Source organism: Arachis ipaensis, chromosome B4 (genome assembly GCF_059453495.1).
Source record: "Arachis ipaensis isolate K30076 ecotype BB chromosome B4, ASM5945349v1, whole genome shotgun sequence".
NCBI classification, from domain to species: domain Eukaryota; kingdom Viridiplantae; phylum Streptophyta; class Magnoliopsida; order Fabales; family Fabaceae; genus Arachis; species Arachis ipaensis.
In genome coordinates this window covers 41671215-41690442 of record NC_142439.1, presented here as the reverse complement: position 1 = coordinate 41690442, position 19228 = coordinate 41671215, and the positions used below count along the sequence as shown (strand labels likewise).

General features: G+C 37.5%; 2 protein-coding genes and 1 non-coding gene across 4 annotated transcripts; 2 read left to right on the top strand and 1 right to left on the bottom strand.

The window, feature by feature from the left end:
- The first annotated feature begins 2347 nt into the window (after positions 1 to 2347).
- LOC148567310 (uncharacterized) lies at positions 2348 to 2872 on the top strand. Its single transcript, XM_088484552.1, has one exon. It carries the CDS (start codon positions 2348 to 2350, stop codon positions 2870 to 2872), a length of 525 nt encoding a protein of 174 aa, XP_088340678.1.
- An 8378-nt stretch (positions 2873 to 11250) lies between these two features.
- On the top strand, positions 11251 to 13829 carry LOC107639293 (uncharacterized). 2 transcript variants are annotated; one of them, XM_021121138.2, is made up of 5 exons: positions 11251 to 11746; positions 11862 to 11949; positions 12406 to 12476; positions 12749 to 12805; positions 13285 to 13829. In XM_021121138.2, exons 1-5 carry the CDS (start codon positions 11648 to 11650, stop codon positions 13507 to 13509), a joined length of 540 nt encoding a protein of 179 aa, XP_020976797.2. In that variant the 5' UTR covers positions 11251 to 11647; the 3' UTR covers positions 13510 to 13829. The 2 variants fall into 2 exon arrangements, with proteins under 2 accessions (XP_020976797.2, XP_088341437.1); XM_088485311.1 differs by lacking the exon at positions 12749 to 12805 and having other exon boundaries at positions 11317 to 11746.
- Positions 13830 to 18491: 4662 nt separating this feature from the next.
- On the bottom strand, positions 18492 to 18599 carry LOC148567309 (small nucleolar RNA R71). The gene has a single exon (XR_015882737.1). It is a non-coding gene; the product is annotated as a small nucleolar RNA R71 (small nucleolar RNA).
- Positions 18600 to 19228: the final 629 nt, after the last annotated feature.

Here is a 19228-nt window from a genome sequence, read left to right as displayed (position 1 = left end):
TTTGTAAAATTTGGGTTTTTGTAGAGGAAGTTATGATCATTCAAAGATTGATGTAAAAATCTGAAATTCTGCTAAGTTGCAAAATTGTGATTTCTGATATGTGTGCACGCACAGCCTTGTGCGCACGCACAACTCTGCGAAAATTTTAACCTGTGTGTATAGTGTCACATGCTGCCTTAGGTAAGATAGAAAAATTACCAGGCTTCTTTCGTCTCCCCCTCTACTAGCCCAAATACAATTGGCAATATATTTGAATTGACATCTTGGGCGATTGCCATGAACAAGGTGTCTCCATATTTACCATACAAGTGAGTACCATTAATGGAAATTAATGGTTTGCAGTGCTTGAAAGTCTCAACACATGGTGAAAATATCCACAACACCTTATGAAACATAACACTGTCCTCCTCACTGCAACTTGGTTGAGTTACAAGATGAACCCATGTACCTATGTCATAACAATTATTAGAAGGTTGGTTTATTTAATACTGTATATAAAACTAAAGACAACGTAATAATACACACCTGGTAAGCACATCTGCATTGCAAATAGCCACCTAGGAAGCTCATTGTATGATTCCTCCTAATCTTCGCATATTAAAGTAATTACCCTCTACTTTGCAAGCCAAACATTTCTATAAGATGCTTTGTAGTCAAATTGGGTCTCAACAGATCCTTGCAAAACTCTTATGCTAATGGTCAAATTGGCTTTCATCATTATGATGATCACTTGAGCTATCACTTTCGAGTCCAACCTTCTATGATCTTGCCTTGTCGATGTTTGAAGAAAAGAATGAGGACCATTGTATCTCCTCACCTCCCATTTTTCCTGTCTTTGACGATAGGAAACATGTATGCTCCATTGACAACCTGCTCCAAAATGAGTGTACTGAACTGAATACTTCAAATGGTCACTCTCTAATAACTTATACTCCACAACTTTCCTTATGCTATACGTCTTTATTGCCATAAGAACTTCCTCCTTATTCTCAAACTATTGCCTAACTACAAACTCATTAATCGAATCATCATTGGGACCTCCCTGACTAAAAGATCAATCTTGGTTCATTGTATTCAGATTCAACATGGTAAAGTGAGGCAGATGATCAAATGACTGGGAAATAGCAAGTTGAGTCAGTGCGGGTTGCGAGTCTGTAAAGTAGTTCATCTTAACATCGTCCTCCTCCTCACCATTAGGTATATCAATCAGTTCAGCTTATACCTCCTCACTATCGGATACAGGGTTAACTAGATATGGATCGATCATTAGGTCTCCAATTGTAGAGCACTCATGGCTTTCAACATCTACTTGCCGCATATCCTCTGTCTATATATTACGATCTTCAGGATTTGACCCATCATTGGTGTCTTAGATGGCATGTTTAGATCAATATCCAATCCCGCAATGTTCCTTTTGACGGCCCCACCTGATTGGATGTCATGAATTGAAGAACTCCCCTCACAGAGATCAACTAAACAAATAATTAATTTCAAAATATAAATTTTAAAAAAATGATTGTATCAACCCCTGATTAATTTTACGTCATTATCATCACGTAGCCTGTAAGATCCAAGACTTTTGAAAAGTCCTATTTTGAACTAATCTCAGACCATATATTTATTTAAAGTTTTAATTTCATAAATTATCTTATGGAAGGTAATTAAAAGTAGTTTTGATTAATTGGATTTGAAATAAATTAAGGTTTTCATCCAAACTCTATAATTATGGATTAATTTCTATTTACAACTTAAAGTTCTAGAAATCCAAAAATAATGAGTTTGGGCTATTTAAATTAAGATTTCATCTAATTTTACAATTATTGAGTTATTTTATATATTTAAATTGTAAAGTTGGTAGTTGTGAAATAATAAGGATTTTAAAAAGCAATGAAGCTGGAAACATCAAGATGGTTACAGGGATGAAACGTAATGCGGAGACTAGGGAGGAGGTGGAGGAAGGTCAGATTGAGAAAGAAGGGTCAGTAGAGAGAAATGTTGACTGGGGTGAGGGTGCCAACCCATCAAAGGCACCCATGGGGCTATGAAGTTGATAATGTGGAACTGTCGGGGTTTGGGGAAACTCCTGACAATTCACAATATCAAAGGGATGCAAAACTCTCATTCCCCCGAGGTGGTGTTCTTATGTGAGACAAAGAACCAATCCTCGCTAGTAGAAAGACAGCTAAAAAGTGTGGGTCTCACGGAGGTATATTGTGTTAATCCTAATGGCACGGCAGGAGGCTTGGCTCTGGCATGGAGGGAAGAAGTGAAGGTGAAGGTGAATAGCAGTGCCGAATTTTATATATCCTTCTCAATTGAAGATCAATAGAGAAAAATCACATGGGAGATGTTAGGGGTTCACCTCCACAGTACTGACCAGCTGAGAGATACTCAATATGAGGCCTTGCTGGAGATTATTAGACAGCTCAGAGAAATATATGTTGTCATTGGTGATTTTAATGCCATATTATCATCAGATGAAAAGGAGGGAGGAAAGAAGAAATCATTTCAATCCATTCAGAAGTTTCAAAACTTTATGAATCATGGATGCCTGGTGGATATGGGGTATCTAGGGGAGAAATTTACATGGTGGAATCAGAGTTGTCAAGAGAGAGTAATCAGAGAAAGACTATATAGAGCTTTTTTGTCTCTAAAACTGAGGGAAGAATATTCGTGGGCTACACTCACACACTTGGATGATATTGGTTCAGACCATTGCCCTCTGCTATTAAACTCAAATTCAGCAACCATCAAGAGTAAAAGGAGGTTCAAATTTCAAGAGAGATGGTGTGGGGAGGAAATGACAGATTCAATAGTTAAGGAGGTGTGGCAAACAAGCTTCTCCAGCTCACCAATATTCCAATTGTTTTAGAAACTAAAGCGCTACAGATCTAAAATAGTTAAATGGCAAGCTTCGGGGGTAGGAAATTCTAGAAAAGAAATGGAGAAGATTGTGACTAAACTATCGGCGTTGAAGGAAGATCCCAGCTCTGCTAATAAAATAGAGATCTTACAGCTGGAGGAAGAGTTGAGTAATGCATGTATTATGGAGGAAAGGTTCTGGAGGGAGAAAGCTAGAATTGATTGGCTTAAATGGGAAGATCAAAACACAAAATTTTTTCACTCCAAGAGTCAAGTTAGAAACAGGAGAAATAAGATATGGAGGTTAGAGGATGAGAATGGAGAGTGGTGTACTACAAAAATAATTGGGGCGAGAGCGCAAAGATACTTTGAAGAGTTGTTTACAACAGGGAATCCTCAAGATCCTTCCCATGTGCTGGCTGGGTTGAGAAAGAAGGTCTCCTCTGAGACTAATCAGCACCTTACTAAACCGATTAGTGAAGGAAAAATTAAGAGGGCAGTTTTTTCTATTAACCCAGGGGCTGCCCCGGGAGATGATGGATTTCCGGCAAAATTTTTTCAATTTTATTGGAGAATCATCGGAGGGGATGTATGCAGGACAGTTAAGAGCTTCTTTGGTGGAGGAAGAATACTAAAGAGCTTCAACCATACTCACATTTGTCTAACTCCAAAAACTCCAAATGCAGAAAATATGTCGTAGATCCGACCCATCAGCCTAAGCACCGTATTTTATAAAATTATTTCCAAGGTACTTGTCTATCGCTTGCAGCCTCTTATGAATAAAATAATTAGTGACAATCAGAGTGCATTTATTAGAGGAAGACTTATTAGTGATAATATTCTTGTGCCTCATGAATGCATGTATTTCTTAAAGAATAAATCATTTGGGGGCACTAATCTAGCTCTAAAGGTGGATATGAGCAAAGTCTATGATCGAGTGGAATGGAGTTTTGTGTGGTTCGTAATGAAAAAACTTGGTTTTTGTCAGAGGTGGATAGAATGGGTAAAGGAATGTGTCACTACTATTTCTTATTCTGTTATTGTGGAAAATTCTCCTATTGGTTTCTTTAAACCAAGTAGAGGGCTCCGGCAAGGAGATCCCCTCTCACCCTACCTTTTTCTATTGTGCGCAGAAGGTCTATCATTTCTGCTCCACAAATGAGAACAGGATAACATATTTCAGGGGCTTCGGCTGAACAGTAGATGTCCATCCATCAACCACATTTTATTCGCTGATGACTCTTTACTATTCTGTAAAGCAACTCCACATAATTGCGCTAATTTGATTAATGTTATTCAACAGTATGGCTCCCTAAGCGGTCATATTATCAATTTCAGTAAGTCTGCAGTATTTTTCAGTAAGAATACACCTCATGCTATTAAGGAAGAAATCGCTACTTTTCTTAGAGTCCCTAATATTGGTGCACAAGACAAATATTTGGGTCTCCCATCTATTGTTAACAGATCTAAAAGTCAGACATTTACTTATGTAAAGGATAAGGTGTCGAAGAAGCTACAAGGTTGGAAGCGTCAACTATTGTCAACAAGTGGAAGAAAAATTTTAATCAAAGCTGTGGGGTGTGCTATACCTATCCATACTCTAAATTGTTTCAAACTGCCCGAATCACTATTAGATGATATTCACAAAATGATGATGCAATTCTGGTAGGGTCAAAAACAGAATGAAAAAAAACTCCAATGGATCAGCTGGGATACAATGAGCAGAATTAAAGAGGAAGGCAGTATGGGGTTTAAAGATCTCAAAGCGTTTAATCTGGCGATGCTGGCAAAATAGGGATGGAGACTAATGACTAAACCAAATTCTCTGTTTTATAAAGTCTTCAAAAGCAAATATTTTAGACTTACCTCTTTTTTAGGAGCGAAACCAGGGTACTGGAACAGGGTACCAAATGGAAAGTCACGACATAGGGTATAGTAAAATTCAAAGAAGAACCATGGTTTGGTAACTTACCTCCCTTTCGAGTACAGGAAGAAGACTGTAGTGATGGAAATCTGATCTGGCTAAGACAACTATTCAATGAGATAGGGGGTTGGAATACACAGCTCATTCATAGTAAGTTCAGTCCCAACATAGCACAACAAATCTGCCAAATAGACATTGAAGAAGGTGAAGATTCAGTCATGTGGATAAAGTATGATTCAGGTCAGTACAATGTTAGAACGGGATATGAAGTAGCTTACAAGTTTTTTCATAAGCCTATGGAAGATCTTCATGTTAGATTTCAAAGTAGACAACTATGAAGGAGCATCTGGGAGGTTCAATGCCAACCAAAAATCAAGGCATTTCTGGAAATTTGCTCACGAAGGGCTAGCCGTGAAGACAAATCTTCATAAGAGGATACCTCAGATTCCCAATTTATGCCCGCGATGTTCTTCACTGCCAGAAACGCACCTCCATGCTCTGATTTTCTGTTCGGGAGTTGTGCAAGTCTGGAATCAATCACCAGTAACAAGTGTGATTCCCAGAGATCCGACTATGGAACCATGGGAGTGGTGGTGTCAGTTGATGGAAGCAGTGAGAAGAAGAAGAGACTCAAAAGAAAAAATCAGTTAAGTAAGTTACCTTCTATGGCAGATCTGGTTGTCCAGGAACGCTCTCATTTTTTAAAATTGCAGAGTTGAGATTGGAAAAATTCTGTCCCAAGCTCTGATATTTGCGGAAGAATTTGGGTGACTTGGGAGGCATAGCAACTGAAACTAAAGAGGAGAGAATAACTTATCCTTTTTGTTTTAATCCCTACTGCTTTAGCTTGCTATTATTGTTTCTGGGAATTCCCAAAATTTTTATTATTGTATATGCTTATCCCTGTTTGTGTGGATATTGTAATTAAATTATTTAATTGCAATAAAAGTATTATCTTTGAAAAAAAAATAATAAGAATTTTTATATGATTTGGACTAAATAATTAATATTTTAAAATAATGATACTACTATTTTAGAAAATAAAGAAATTAAGTATATTATTTCTAATTTTTGGATTTGAACATTTTATTAAAAATAATTTATAAAATTGATGATTAAATAGTATTTCTATATATTATTATTGTTGAATTAGAATTTATTTCTAATTACTATATTATCCTTATTTTTATTTGAAATTACAAAATTACCCATAACTCTAAATCTAACCTAACACCCCCACACACTCACCAAACCCTAACCACCCTCAAACCAAACCCAAGCAGCAGCAGCTGCTGCCCCACACCCTCAACTCTCATTCAACAAGCACACACAGCAAATGCACACACTCAACGCAGAGATGGAGAGGAAGAAGGGAGAGCTTGGAATCGGAGAGGAAGGGGGGCCGCACTCTACGCCGCCACCGCGCCACCGTCGCGGCCAGCTCGCCGCCGCCATCCACGCCGTGCCGCCGCCCTCCACGCCGTGCCGCCGCCGTTACACTCCGAAGGAAGAGAGAGAGAGAGATCGGGCAAAAGAGGGGACCGAGGGCAGAGGGAGCGCGGAGGGGAGAAGGAGGCGCTGCTCGGCCGCTGCATCACGCCGCCGTCGCTGGAGATCTGGGAGCATCGCCGTTGGAGCCACGCCGATCGTCGCTGCCCAGTCGTCGTTCTGCCTTCCACCAAGCCCGCTCCGCCGCTGACGTCACCGAACAGGGGAGATCGGCCACCACGAGGAGTTGCCGCCGTCTTTGATCTCGACGCCGCCATGGAAGGGTGGAGGAGTCACCATCGTTGGAGAAAGGAAAAGCCAGAGGAGGAACCGTTCCTCTACCGCCGCTGTAGCCGGAATCTCTGGCCGCTGCTGTCGTTGATGTTGGAACTCGTCACCGGCACCGCCTCCGTCGGAATTGCCACCGTCAAGAAAGGGTTCAGGCCGCCACGGGTGTCGCTGCCGGAGAAGGGAGCTGCGTCTCTGTGATTCTGGCCGCCGGAAAATGCTACTGCCGTCGCTGGAAAATCCTGCCGGTAAGGGTCTTGTCATTAGCCTCTGTCCTTCTGAATTTCGAGAATGCTATAGTCAGTGCATGTTGGTTTCAGTTGTCGCGATCGGAATTCGTCGCCGCTGCCGCTTGAGGTGGCTTCTAGGCTGCCGCCGAACTGGCTCGGAGACCGCCGCTGTTTAGGTTCAGCCGTTCCTTTCTCGTTTCGATAAGCGTTTTCGATTTGAAAGCCCTTTAGATTATTGTTCTGATAATTTTAGGCTGAGGTGTTGTGGCGTTATCAGTCGTAGGGTTGTGTATCGACGCTTGCGTAACGTGCTCGGAGTTCGCGGCTGCTTCGTTTCGCCAGTTTAGTAAGTATTTATGTTTCGGAAAGCCTCGTGTTAGTATTCTGTTGTGTTTGGTTAATGAGTATGAGTTTTGATAACGTGGGATCGAGTCCTGATTATTGTATATTGTGATTAGTGTTGCTATGGTTATTGCGAAAGTGGCTTGGAGCCGAGGTTTTGGTTGCCGGTGATTTCGAGTTGAGGCAAAAAGGACTCAGTGAGGCGTTTGGGCTATGGTTTTGCGTTTTGAGGTAGGGGCCTTTATACAAACTAATTTATTTTAAATTGGAAATTGTTATAAATAGATATGATGTGCAGAATGCATTTCTGGTGATTAAGTAAGTCTTATGAATTGTCTGATTTGTATTGGATGAATATGATTGCCTGTTTGATTGAGATAATATTTGATTTTGTCCAAAATGGAGGTCTCTGGTTGTTTTGAATTGAAAGGATTTTAGTAATTAAAGTCTGAATTTTCTTACTGGAAACTGATTTGGTCTTGAATCCCTTGGAAAAAGAGTTGAGGATTAGTTTGGTTGGGACCCAAAACGGGTGGCAAAGTCTAGGTTTTAGGGGGAGATGTTGGCAAAATTTCTATAAAATCCGAGATTTTGAATGAAACGTTATTTTTGAAAATAATGAATTATGTTTGAATTAAATGTTTGGTAAATAAATTATGTTTGAACTTACCTTCTTAAGAAAACTATATATTTTGGATGAAATTTATTTAAGAAAGGAATTATGTTTTAAAGTCAATTTAAATATGAAAATTCTCATGTTTTAGGATTTGATTTGAGTAAACAAATTGGAGGAATTTTAGTGGATTTAAAAAGAAACTGAATTTCGATTGACTGATTTCACTTTACGACGTTTTAGGAAAAGTCTGAAGTACCCTTTGAAATCTTGATTTTAGAAAAACTAAAACAATTTTTGAACCCTTTGGAAACACTTCAGATTTTGGAATGAAACTGAAATTGGTTTTTGGACTCAAATGATTTGGTTTTGGGCTTAACTTCTACTTTATTTACTCAAATCAAAAAGCTAAAGTTTTAGAGATTTTCGATGAACTTAAGGAAATGAGTTAGGTTATTCTCCCCTGAAGTCTTGAGACTCCGTTGAGGAATTTTATGACCAAACCTTGATTTAGAAATGAATGATTTTGAGTCTTTGAAAAGAGATTTTGAATTTGGCCTGATTTTGAGATTGTTTGGAAGTTCTGGAATGTGGAAAGTGGCTCTGTTTTGAAAAGTGATTTTTGGCAAGATGTGAATTGAATATGTTTGTTATTCAAAAGTAAATGGGCCAAGAATGAATTTGAAATAAGTTGTTGAGCCTGATTGATTGTGGATATCATCAAGATTGATGAGTTATTACTTGGTAGGCATAAGGGTTGGGTCCGTCCCGCTTATGCTGAGATGAGATTGTTGATAAGTCGCTTGCGCCTGGCAAGGACGGTGGTTAATCCCGCTTGTCGAGAGCGTGGCGCCCGTGTAAGGACGGTGGTTAATCCCGCTTACGGTGGAGGCAAGGACGGTGGTTTAATCCCGCTTGCGTGTTCCGGGCAAAGACGGTGGTTTAATCCCGCTTGTCTATGGGACCTATATATAAGGACGGTGGTTGGATCCCGCTTATCTTAGTCGGGTTTGGCAACATAACCGACAATGTAATATCACAGCCAGTAGGGCAGATATTCATCATTTGCATTTATGTGACATTGTTTGGGTGTGCATATTGTAATTGGTTTACCTATGTGAATACTTATGTTAACTGCTAACTGCTAACTGCTATAATTGTTGTAATTATTATTGATTGTGTTTGAACTACATTATTTGTGATTGTGCTTGACTTGGTTGGTTTGTGATGAATTGGTCGATGATTGAGTTGTTTGGGCCAGGGGCCGTGTTGGATTGGATGGGCTTGAGGCCGTGATTGGTATATTGAGTTCTAGTTCTGTATAAAGTATCTGACCAGTTCAGCATAGACTTAATGAACCTATGCTTGGAACGGGAAGATCATTTATACCGCGTAGGTAACTGCTTTCATGGTTGTGGTCTAGAAAAGTATGAAAAATCAAACTCTTACAGCATAGACTTAATTGAACCTATGTTTGGGACATATTGGTAATTCATACTGTCTAAAAAAAACTTTTCAGATTTTTACAAGAAAGGAAAAAGATTTTGTTTTAAAATATTTGAGAAATTTATCGAGTCTTCAAAAAGGGATTTTTTGGATTTCGAATGTGTACCCAAGGTTTTTGGAAAGACTCATAAGACGAGCAATTATCACTGTACTCTCAAAATAATTTTATTTTACGTATCTTGTTATAGCAATTTATGTAATCCTATAGTGAGAACAAGCGAGTACGACGTTCTCACTCCCCTACCGATTATTCCTTTTCAGGATATGAATGACGAAGCTTCAGAAGAGTTATGTTCATTTTCTGTTTATTCAGTATTTTTGTATTATCTTAGCTATTATTTTTCCGTCGCCTTTATCTTTATTAAGTTTGTAAGAGGGATAGGAAATTATGATATGTATGTTTGTAAGCTAGTGTTATATATATATATATATCTTAAGGTATTGTATCTGGTTTGTATGTAAATGTATGTTTATGTTTTCAACGAAAAAATGTTTTTGAAAGGTTATATGTTTTTAAGTTTTAAACAGGCTCCTATTTTAGTATTAAATATGTTTAGAGTTGTCGTAATATCCAAACTATCAGAATGGCGCAGCCGGAAGCGTAACATTTTGATAATGAGGGTGTTACATAGCCGCTACTTATGACAAACAAATACAAATAATGCTATCAAATAAGATCAGCAAAACAAAATTACCGATTAATTGATATTTTATTTAAATAATTATCTGTTTCTGTTGGATGTGTATAGTAAATCTTTTTCACCCATTTTTTGTGTTGCTAACTAATAGCATGCAAAACAAGATTTTTTTTTTTTTGTATCGCTAGACATTTCACATCTGGTAATATATCAATAAATATAAGATGAGAAGAACTAAATATAAGATATTCATTATTATCTAATAATATTTTTTAATCATAATAAATTACTAATAGCAGCATTTAAGTCATTCTACAAATAAAAGAAAGTAAGAAATGAAGGTAAAAGAAATAAAGAAGTAAATTTTTGGACGGTAGTATAAATAAATTCACTCACACTTGCTATATATATATCATTAGGATTTGTGACAGTCCGCCTAATGTCTAGACGACCTGAAGGATGGAACATACAATTTGTTTAATGTCTAAATGAACTGAGTAGTGCAAAATATAAGTGAATTGAGTAACATCTAATACAGTTTGCCTAGACATTAGACAAATTATAAAAAGTACATACATCATTAAACTATTTTAATTTTTTTAGAAAATAATAATTTTTTTTAATTTATTTTTGAAAAAAATCTAACATATTTTAACATAGTTGAATTTTTAAATATAAGATGTTTGCTATAATACTTAAAAGATTTCGTCTAATTACTAAAATAGATTGAATAATTGATTTTAAATTTAAAAATATAAAAATTAAAATATTTTAAATATTTTAAAATTATTATAAAAAATAATTTGAACAAAAATGAGGCACCAGTAAAAAATAATCATAAAATTAGGGCTGTCAAACGGACTAGTTCGGCCATTTAGGTCCGACTCATTAAATCTATAGGTTAAATGAGTTGGACCGTTTAAGTCCGCTTTTTTTGTGGGTCATAATTTTTCAACTCGGACCGTTTATGGTCAGCCCGTGGGTTAAACGAGTCAGCCCGTTTAGCTTTTTATTTTATTTTTTAAAAAATATTTTGACAAAAAAATTACTTTTAGGTCAAAAACTTTAAAAAATTAATATTTTTTATTTGATGGGTCGAATTTTTTGGTCGGATCGAAAAAAATATCGACTAAAAATACTACTTTTTTAAAAAGATATAAAAAAAATTAAACAGAGCACTCATTTAACTCGCAGACTAACCCGTTTAACCCGCCATTTTTTACGAGTTAATCGGATTCAGCCCATTTAACCCAAAATTTAAATGGACTTAATTTTAAGAACAAAGTCCGACCATTTAAATGGATAAATAGACTAGCCTTCATAAAATTGGCCTACACTACATACATGTGGTTAGAACTTAGAAAAAGGAAAGTAACTGATAACTATATATGGGTGAATGGGTCCCAGTTTACGAACGGAGAAACCGAGAAACGGAGAGAGAATGCAAGTTTGGAAAAGCGAGCCCCTGTGTATGAAAAATATCGTGGCTCCCAAATGTACGAAAATATCTTCCAAGTTGTAACCACACAATACGCAAGTACGCAAAAATATCTACCTGCTACATAGTTTCACGAACATTCCAGGAGCAATAATAGTAACCACTCGCTTTCCCGAATCACATTCCAAAAGCGTCTCTCGCTTCGGAGATATTTTTAAACCTTCTCCCGCAATCACTTCCCAACCAAACAAACCACTTTCTTCCGTTCGAGTAAATTTGGAAAGAAAATCTGTTGAGTTTGAAGTTGGATCAATAATAATGGAGAGTGGTGAGAGAGAATGTTACTACAGAATTCTTGGTGTGAGTTCTGATTCTTCGTTTCAAGAGATAAAGCGTGCTTACAGGAAGCTTGCTATGGTTGGTGTCCCTGCCTTTTGATTCTTAATTAATTAAGCTTTAATGGATTTTCGGAATGAGGTGCATGCTCATGCGTTTTCCTTTGTGTTTATTTTTTGGGTTGAATAATGCATAGAAATGGCATCCAGATAGGTGGACAAGAAATCCTTCTTTGCTAGGGGAAGCCAAGCGCAAGTTCCAACAAATTCAAGAAGCTTATTCAGGTAACCGGAGTTTTCAATCTTCATTCATATTGTTATTATTATTATTTAGAGCTTAATTTTGTTATATATTTATTCAATCAAATTTAGAGTTTCATATGCTGTGCCACCCTTGGATCTGAACCTTTCTGTCCCTGCAAGAAGGGACTTAGGTAGCTTATGTAATATCAGTTATGATACATATTTTCGTAGCAAAGACAGTTACTTAAAGAATATGAAACGCCATAGTTAATTTTTTGCAATATGAACCCTATATATTTGTACCTCAATTGTTGAAAGTTCTGGTTTTAAAGGTAAACATTCTTACTATTGTTGTTATGCATGCCTCTTGGAATTTATGCCTTTTAAGAGTTCTAGCTTCCTTTTGTTTTATTTAATTTTAATTATTTCCATTTTTTGGGTGTGTTTGGAGTGAATATGATCATTGAACCTTGGGTTTTTTTTGTTTTGTTGGTGCAGTATTGTCTGATCAAAAGAAAAGAACGATGTACGATGCTGGGTTGTATGATCCTGAGGAGGAAGAGGATGAGGTCAGTGGTTTCACAAATTCTATTTTCAAATGTGCTTCTTTCTTGTTGCACGTTATATTTAGGATAAGCTTATGGAACTAACTTTTAATTAGTCAATTAAAGGTTTAAGATTTGACGTTTATAATTTAAGATTTATGATTTAAAATTTAAGATAGAAAGGATAATTTAAAAAAGTTAGTTAATATCGACCGAAAAAAGTTGGCTTTTTAATTAAAACTCTTATAGTATATATATGTTACTGAAAGACTATTGTGCATGATCTTTGAATTTAGGGATTTTCTGAATTTGTGGAAGAAATGGTGTCCCTTATGGCCCAAGTGAGACAAGAGGTATGGTTCGAAACCACCTTCACTCATTCCTACCTTTTAATCGGGTTTAGAGTAGTTAAAGATTTAGAGAAAATGACAAATAGGTCCCTGACTTTTTGTTCCGCGGATATTTTTATCCCTAACCATTAAAAAATACTTTTAAATTTTTGACCTTCACAAAACTTGGACGGATCAGTCTCTGACGGAGGCATTTGAACGGATCAGTCCCTGACGGAGGCATTTGGACGGAGGGACTGATCCGTCTAAGTTTTGTGAAGGTCAAGGACTTAAAAGTATTTTTCAATGGTCAGGGACAAAAATGTCTGCGAGGCAAAAAGTTATGGACCTATTTATTCTTTTCTCAAAGATTTAAGCATAGAAAACAAGAGTTTAAGTATTAGGGTCGAGTCAAATCAAAGTTTAAAAGGTACGAAATGAGTGCCATGTTCACATTTGGTGGAAAGATTTAACACTTGTAATCATTCATACATGTGTTTTAGGAGAAGGAGTTTGGGCTTGAAGATTTGCAGTCCATGTTCATGGAAATGCTTGAAGGATTCGAGTCTCCTTCTACCATGTATTGCTCCATGCCTTCTTCGTCGATGTTCGAGTTTGATGAATCCCCGTGCGCGAAAAAGGAAGCCAAAAGGATGCGTTTGGATACAAGCATGATGGATAAAACAGGGTCACATTTTCAAGCACCAACTAGCCTTAACTTTGTATGAAATGAGGGGATGTTGCAATTAGTTCTTATTTGTTGAATTGTAGGTGTTGTTTCTCTTTTTAAAGATGGTAAATGACACCTTCTCCCTGAGGTAGAGGGGAAGAGGAAACTGTTATGGACTTGGTTAGAATTATGATTACCCGGATAAAGGGATTCAGTGATTTTTGTTTGTTCCTTTTGGGGTGATCTAGTGATGAGGATTGTCCGTTGTCCATTGAGCTTGAATTGAGGAAAGGGATCTTTGGTTCTTTACAATTTTGTAAGCTATGCTATATACTGTGAGAGAAAATTTTGTTTCAAACTTATGCATTTTACGGGAAAGTGTCTTGTTCAAAGAACTATGATTGGTTTATTGTCAAGATATTTTTGGGTCAAAATTTATGCAAAGAAAAACGTTTATCCGTTAAAAAAAAAAAAAAAACTCTTGCACGTTGTACAAAGTTAGTCATACATCATGCATCATGATTTTGTAATATATATAATTCTATCCAAACCTCCCTAAATTAACATGTTATTTACCTTTTATATTGTATCAATTTTTAATTCAATGATATCTTAATTAATTACTAATTATACTAATAATAACTTGAATTATTTCAATTTAATTAGAATTAATATCTTAATTATAATAGAATCATTTTGTAATTAAATTATTATTTAAAATAGCTTATCATATAATTTCTTAAAATATTAATAATCGAACTTTTTTTCTCAAATTATTCTTTTTAAGAAATTTCTCACCGATATCATCGTGACAAGCAGCGCCGATTTTAGTATTGTCTTTATAAATTATATTATTTATTTCACAAATTAAACTGCCCAAAAATAGAGAATGATAATTAATAGATGTGTTTTGATTTAACTATAATTTATGTACAAATGTATGGACAAAAATTAACATACATCATGAAAATTATTAGTTTATTACAGTATATCTAGGTTATTATCAACAATTACAAGTTCAAAGGTCTCACTAAATTAATCTGACCAAATTTATGAAAAGTTGTTTAATATATATTTACAATGTCAGCGCGCTTGTCACGACGACGGCGATGATGCTTGGAGGCGGTGAAATTACGAGAAAAATAAAGAAGTAAGGAGTGACAAAATACTTGAAGTTATAACCAGAGACGGATCTAAGGGGGGCCTAATGTCACGGTAAATTTTAGAAGGTTAGATTTAACAGTGTTTGTATAGTTTTCTGGAGTGTTTGAGAATACTTTAGATGGTTCCGGAACGTTCTAGAATGTCCTAGAAGGTCCCGTAATACCCTAGAAGGTTCTAGCTAGAAGACTCTGGAAGGTCATAGAGTATTCTAGAAGAGTGTAGATGTATATAGAAGTATAAAGAGTGGTATGGAATAATCTAGAAACATTTAGAAAGTTGTGGTAGGATAGATATTTGTAAAGAAGGTTCTGGATGATTAATCTAGACCGTTGATTAGATTTAATCCTAACCATCCATTGAGGAGGTGGATGGCTATAAATAGGGGTGAGAGTTAGAGTTTGGGTGTGTGTGAATCATTTGTAACCACACTTGAGCAATAAAGTGTTCTTCCACCAAAGCTTCCTTTCTCTTGTGTTCTCTTGTATTCTTAACTTTCTTGCTAAGTATTGAGGGTTAGGCTGACTTGGTCTTAGCTCAAGAGGTTGAGTAAGTCCGAGTGCCGACACGGTAGCGTTGGAGTGTCCCCAAGGCCGTGACAATTTGGTATCAGAGCCAGGTTCGAGAGGGAGCACAAGTGATTTGTGGGTATGGCTTCTAGTATCACCATGTAGCATATTGAGTCTCAAAGGGGAAGGAATGCTATTCCTTCTCAATGGGGAGGCAAGAAGGTCCGTTCTTCAAGTGAGCCTAGAAGTAAGGACTCTAACTTCCTAGAAGAGAGAGTTTCTGTGTTGGAGAATGTTCTATCCTCTATGGATGAGCGTTTCCAAAGGATAGAACATGATAAGGAGACCCCTCAAGGCTCACGTGTTAGGAGAACTAGATGCTTTCAAAGAAAGCATGCTCCAAATCGAAGAAAAGCTTGAGAATTCCTTAAAGCTATTTGAGGAAGTTCGAGTTTGGTTCGAGGAGGCAAAATCTCGACCAACCATTATAAGGGAGACGACAAAGATTGATCTCCCCAAGCCAAAGGAGTTCAAGGGCGTAAGGGACGCTCGCGAGGTGGAGAACTTCCTATGGCAAATGGAGAGGTACTTCGAAGGCCAAGGGATGGTCGAAGAAGCAATAAAGGTACGCACTGCAGTTCTCTACCTTTCTGATAATGCTACTTTGTGGTGGAGGAGAAAGTGCGTAAATATGGAAAAGGGTACTTGCAACATAGCCACATGGAAAGATTTCAAAGGGGAGTTGAAAAGACAATTCTTCCTTGAGAATGTGGTTTATGAAGCAAGGAAGAAGTTGAGGGAGTTGAAGCACAAGAGTACGATTAGCGACTACGTAAAGGAGTTCACTACTCTCACGCTTCAAATCCCCAACTTAGCATCAGAGGATGCATTGTTCTTCTTCATTGATGGACTCCAACCTTGGGCAAAGCAAGAACTACAAAGAAGGAATGTTAAGGATGTCGATGAGGCCATTGTGGTGGCCGAATCACTCATTGAGTATCATAGGGGAGACTCTAAACCCAAGTCATCCTCCAAGCCTAGTTCTACTAAAGGTAGGGGAGACAAGGGAAAGAGTTTCTCAACCAAGAAGGAAGGAAAATACTCTTCAAAGAAAGAGTACGAAGAAAAAAAAAAGGCTTTCGTGCCCAAAGGAGGATGCTTCGTGTGCAAGGGACCACACCAAATGAAGGATTGTCCCAAGCTAGGGACTTTGGCATCTTGATAAACCACTATTTTATGGTTTATATTATGTTTAATTGTGTGGTTTTATCATGATCCTTACCCACTTATTCATTAAATTAGCATGAAATTATAATTCCTTCCTGAATTTATAACATGTTTGAAAACTGCTTCCTAGAGACTTTAATTATGTATTTTTAATTCTCCTTTATTCCATTCGATGCCGTGATCTGTGTGTTGAGTGTTTCAGACTTTATAGGGCATGAATGAGTTGGAGATTGGAAAGGAAGCTAGCAAAAATGGAAGGAACACAAGAATTTAAGGAGATAACCAACGAGAAGTGACGCGGTCGCTTGGCTCACGCGACCGCGCGAAGGAGAGCAAATCGCAGTGACGCAGCCGCATGGCTCACGCGGCCGCACGGATTGGAAAAGCTCAAGCGACGCGGTAGCGTGGACGACGCGAACGCGTGGCAAGGAAAAGCGCGAATGACGCGTCCGTATGGGTGACGCGATCGCGTGACATGTGCGATCTGCATAATCTGCAGAATTCGCTGGGGGCGATTTTGGACCTTATTTCGACCCAGTTTTCGGCCCGGAACAGCAGACTAGAGCCAGAGAATATGCAGAAACAAATAACAACATTCATTCTAGACAGTTTTCAGTTTTTAGATTTAGTTTTATTCCTCCTCTAGGTTTTTTCTCTCTAGGTTTTAGAATTTTAATTTTCAATTGATTTTAGCATTGGAACATTGAGAAGAGTTATTTCCTCATCAAGACTTCGTCATTCTAGTTCGTTCTCTTAACTTGGTTTTATTCTTCCATGTTCTTTGCTTTGTTCAATTTTTTCATTTGAATACTTTCATGATTATTTAATACAAGGATTATTTCTTTCATTTGAATTTATTTTCCATTCCAATAATCATGTCTTCTTTTAATTTCCTTTCATATGTTATGGATTTCTTATTTACAATGAGCGAGTAGTTTCTTAACTTGATGGGGAGTTGATTGAAAGGAACTCTTGAGTTGGAAGGATTGAAAGAGAATTTGTAATTGGGTTAACTGTTGGATTGCTATCTAGTCACTAACACCAATCCCTTTGAACTAAGTGGGTTGCAACTCGTGAACAGATCTAACATTCCAACTTGTTTGACTTTCCTTTACCTAGTAAAGGATAACTAAACAGAACAACCATTAATTATAAATTAATCTTGAAATCATCCTATCAATAATAGAGATTTCAACTAATCAACTCCCAGTCAAGGCTTTTATTCATATTATTTAAATTTCCTCAATTTAATTTTCAATTTACTTAACTCAACTTTTTGGAACATCTGATTAATAAGATAGCACACTTTTCTGCAACTTGTTGGGAGACGACCTGGGACTTAAACTCCCAGTAATTTTTAATTTAAACGCTCTGTGACATATTTCTAAATGGATAGGCAGATTTTTGGTGAGTTAAGAACTATACTTGCAACGTAACTATTTTAATAATTTTTAATTCACTAACTTCTGTGCCTCATCAATTTTTGGCGCCGTTGCCGGGGAGTTGAAATAGAGTGCTAAAGTTATTAATTAGAATTTATTTATTTGCATTTTATTTTATTTTGCTACTATGAGCTGCATGTTTCTTTCGTCAAATGACGCGTTCACTTCCTGATCCGCGCTTGCTAATATTCGATCCTGAAATTGAAAGGACTATTTCACGAATAAGGCGAGAACAGCGTCGGTTAGTCCGCTCTGAGGGCGGATCTGAAAGTGAACTTGAGGAAGAAACCAGCCCCCGTTCTACTGATTCGGTTGTTTTACGTGCAGAAGACATGGCAGCTAGGAGAGTTACCATCCAGGAGGAAGGAGCCCCTGATTTTACAATGCAACCGTTTCAAGCGCATCATCCAGCGGTAGCTACATATTTTGAAATAAAGACCGCACTGCTAAATTTGATGCCCAAGTTTCATGGCCTACCTGCTCAAGAGCCTATTAAGCACTTGAGAGATTTCCAGGCAGCCTGTTCTACTGTCAGGCGTGATGGTACTGATGAAACTTCAATTCTTATGAAAGCTTTCCCGTTTTCTCTCGAGGGAAAAGCAAGAGAGTGGTACTACACTCAACCTCTAACAAATGTATCCAACTGGGATACACTCAGAAAGGAGTTTTTGGAGAAATTCTTTCCATCTGAAGTTACTGATAAACTAAGGAAGGATATTTCCACAATTGTTCAGGATGACAATGAGACTCTCTTTGAATACTGGGAGTGCTTCAATAATCTTCTGGAAGCATGCCCCCACCACATGATTGACAAGATAGTGTTACTTAGCTATATCACACAGGGCATGAGGCCCCAAGATAAGACCACATTGGAAAGTGTCAGCAATGGGTCTATGAAGAAGTACAAGACCACTGATGAAGCGTGGCAATTGATCAGTGATTTAGCTGAATCTACTAGAAATCACAGGCAAAAGCAAGGCCGTTCAAAAGCCGTTGCAGAAGTATCCTCTAACAGAGAGACTGCTGCTTTAACTCAAAATATATGTGAGATGACTAACTTGCTGAAGCAGATGCAATTGAATCAACAACAAGCTCAGCAAGCTCAACCCCCTCCACCACAACAAAACCAACAACTAGTCCCACAGAGAGTTTGTGGAATCTGTGCTGATTATAGCCATTGTACTGATGAATGCCCGCAGCTCCAACAAGAAGACAACATGGTGGCATCCACCCATAACTTCTACGACCGCCCCAACCAAGGGTACAATCAAAGTGGAAATAATAACCATGGATGGCAGGACAATTCTAACCAGAATTGGAGGGACAACAATAACAGAGGAGGCCGAGATAATCAGAGAAATCAGAGGTGGAATAATAACAACAGGCAGCAGAATCAACCTTACAGAGCACCTCACCTGAGGCAAAACCAAGGACCACA

Excerpts from the sequence above, each read along its gene's own strand:
- LOC148567310 (XM_088484552.1), top strand. The coding sequence starts at position 2,348 with ATGTTAGGGGTTCACCTCCACAGTACTGACCAGCTGAGAGATACTCAA.
- LOC107639293 (XM_021121138.2), top strand. The coding sequence starts at position 11,648 with ATGGAGAGTGGTGAGAGAGAATGTTACTACAGAATTCTTGGTGTGAGT. Across the intron at positions 11,950-12,405 it reads AATTCAAGAAGCTTATTCAG|TATTGTCTGATCAAAAGAAA; the intron begins GTAACCGGAGTT and ends TTGTTGGTGCAG. Across the intron at positions 12,477-12,748 it reads CTGAGGAGGAAGAGGATGAG|GGATTTTCTGAATTTGTGGA; the intron begins GTCAGTGGTTTC and ends CTTTGAATTTAG.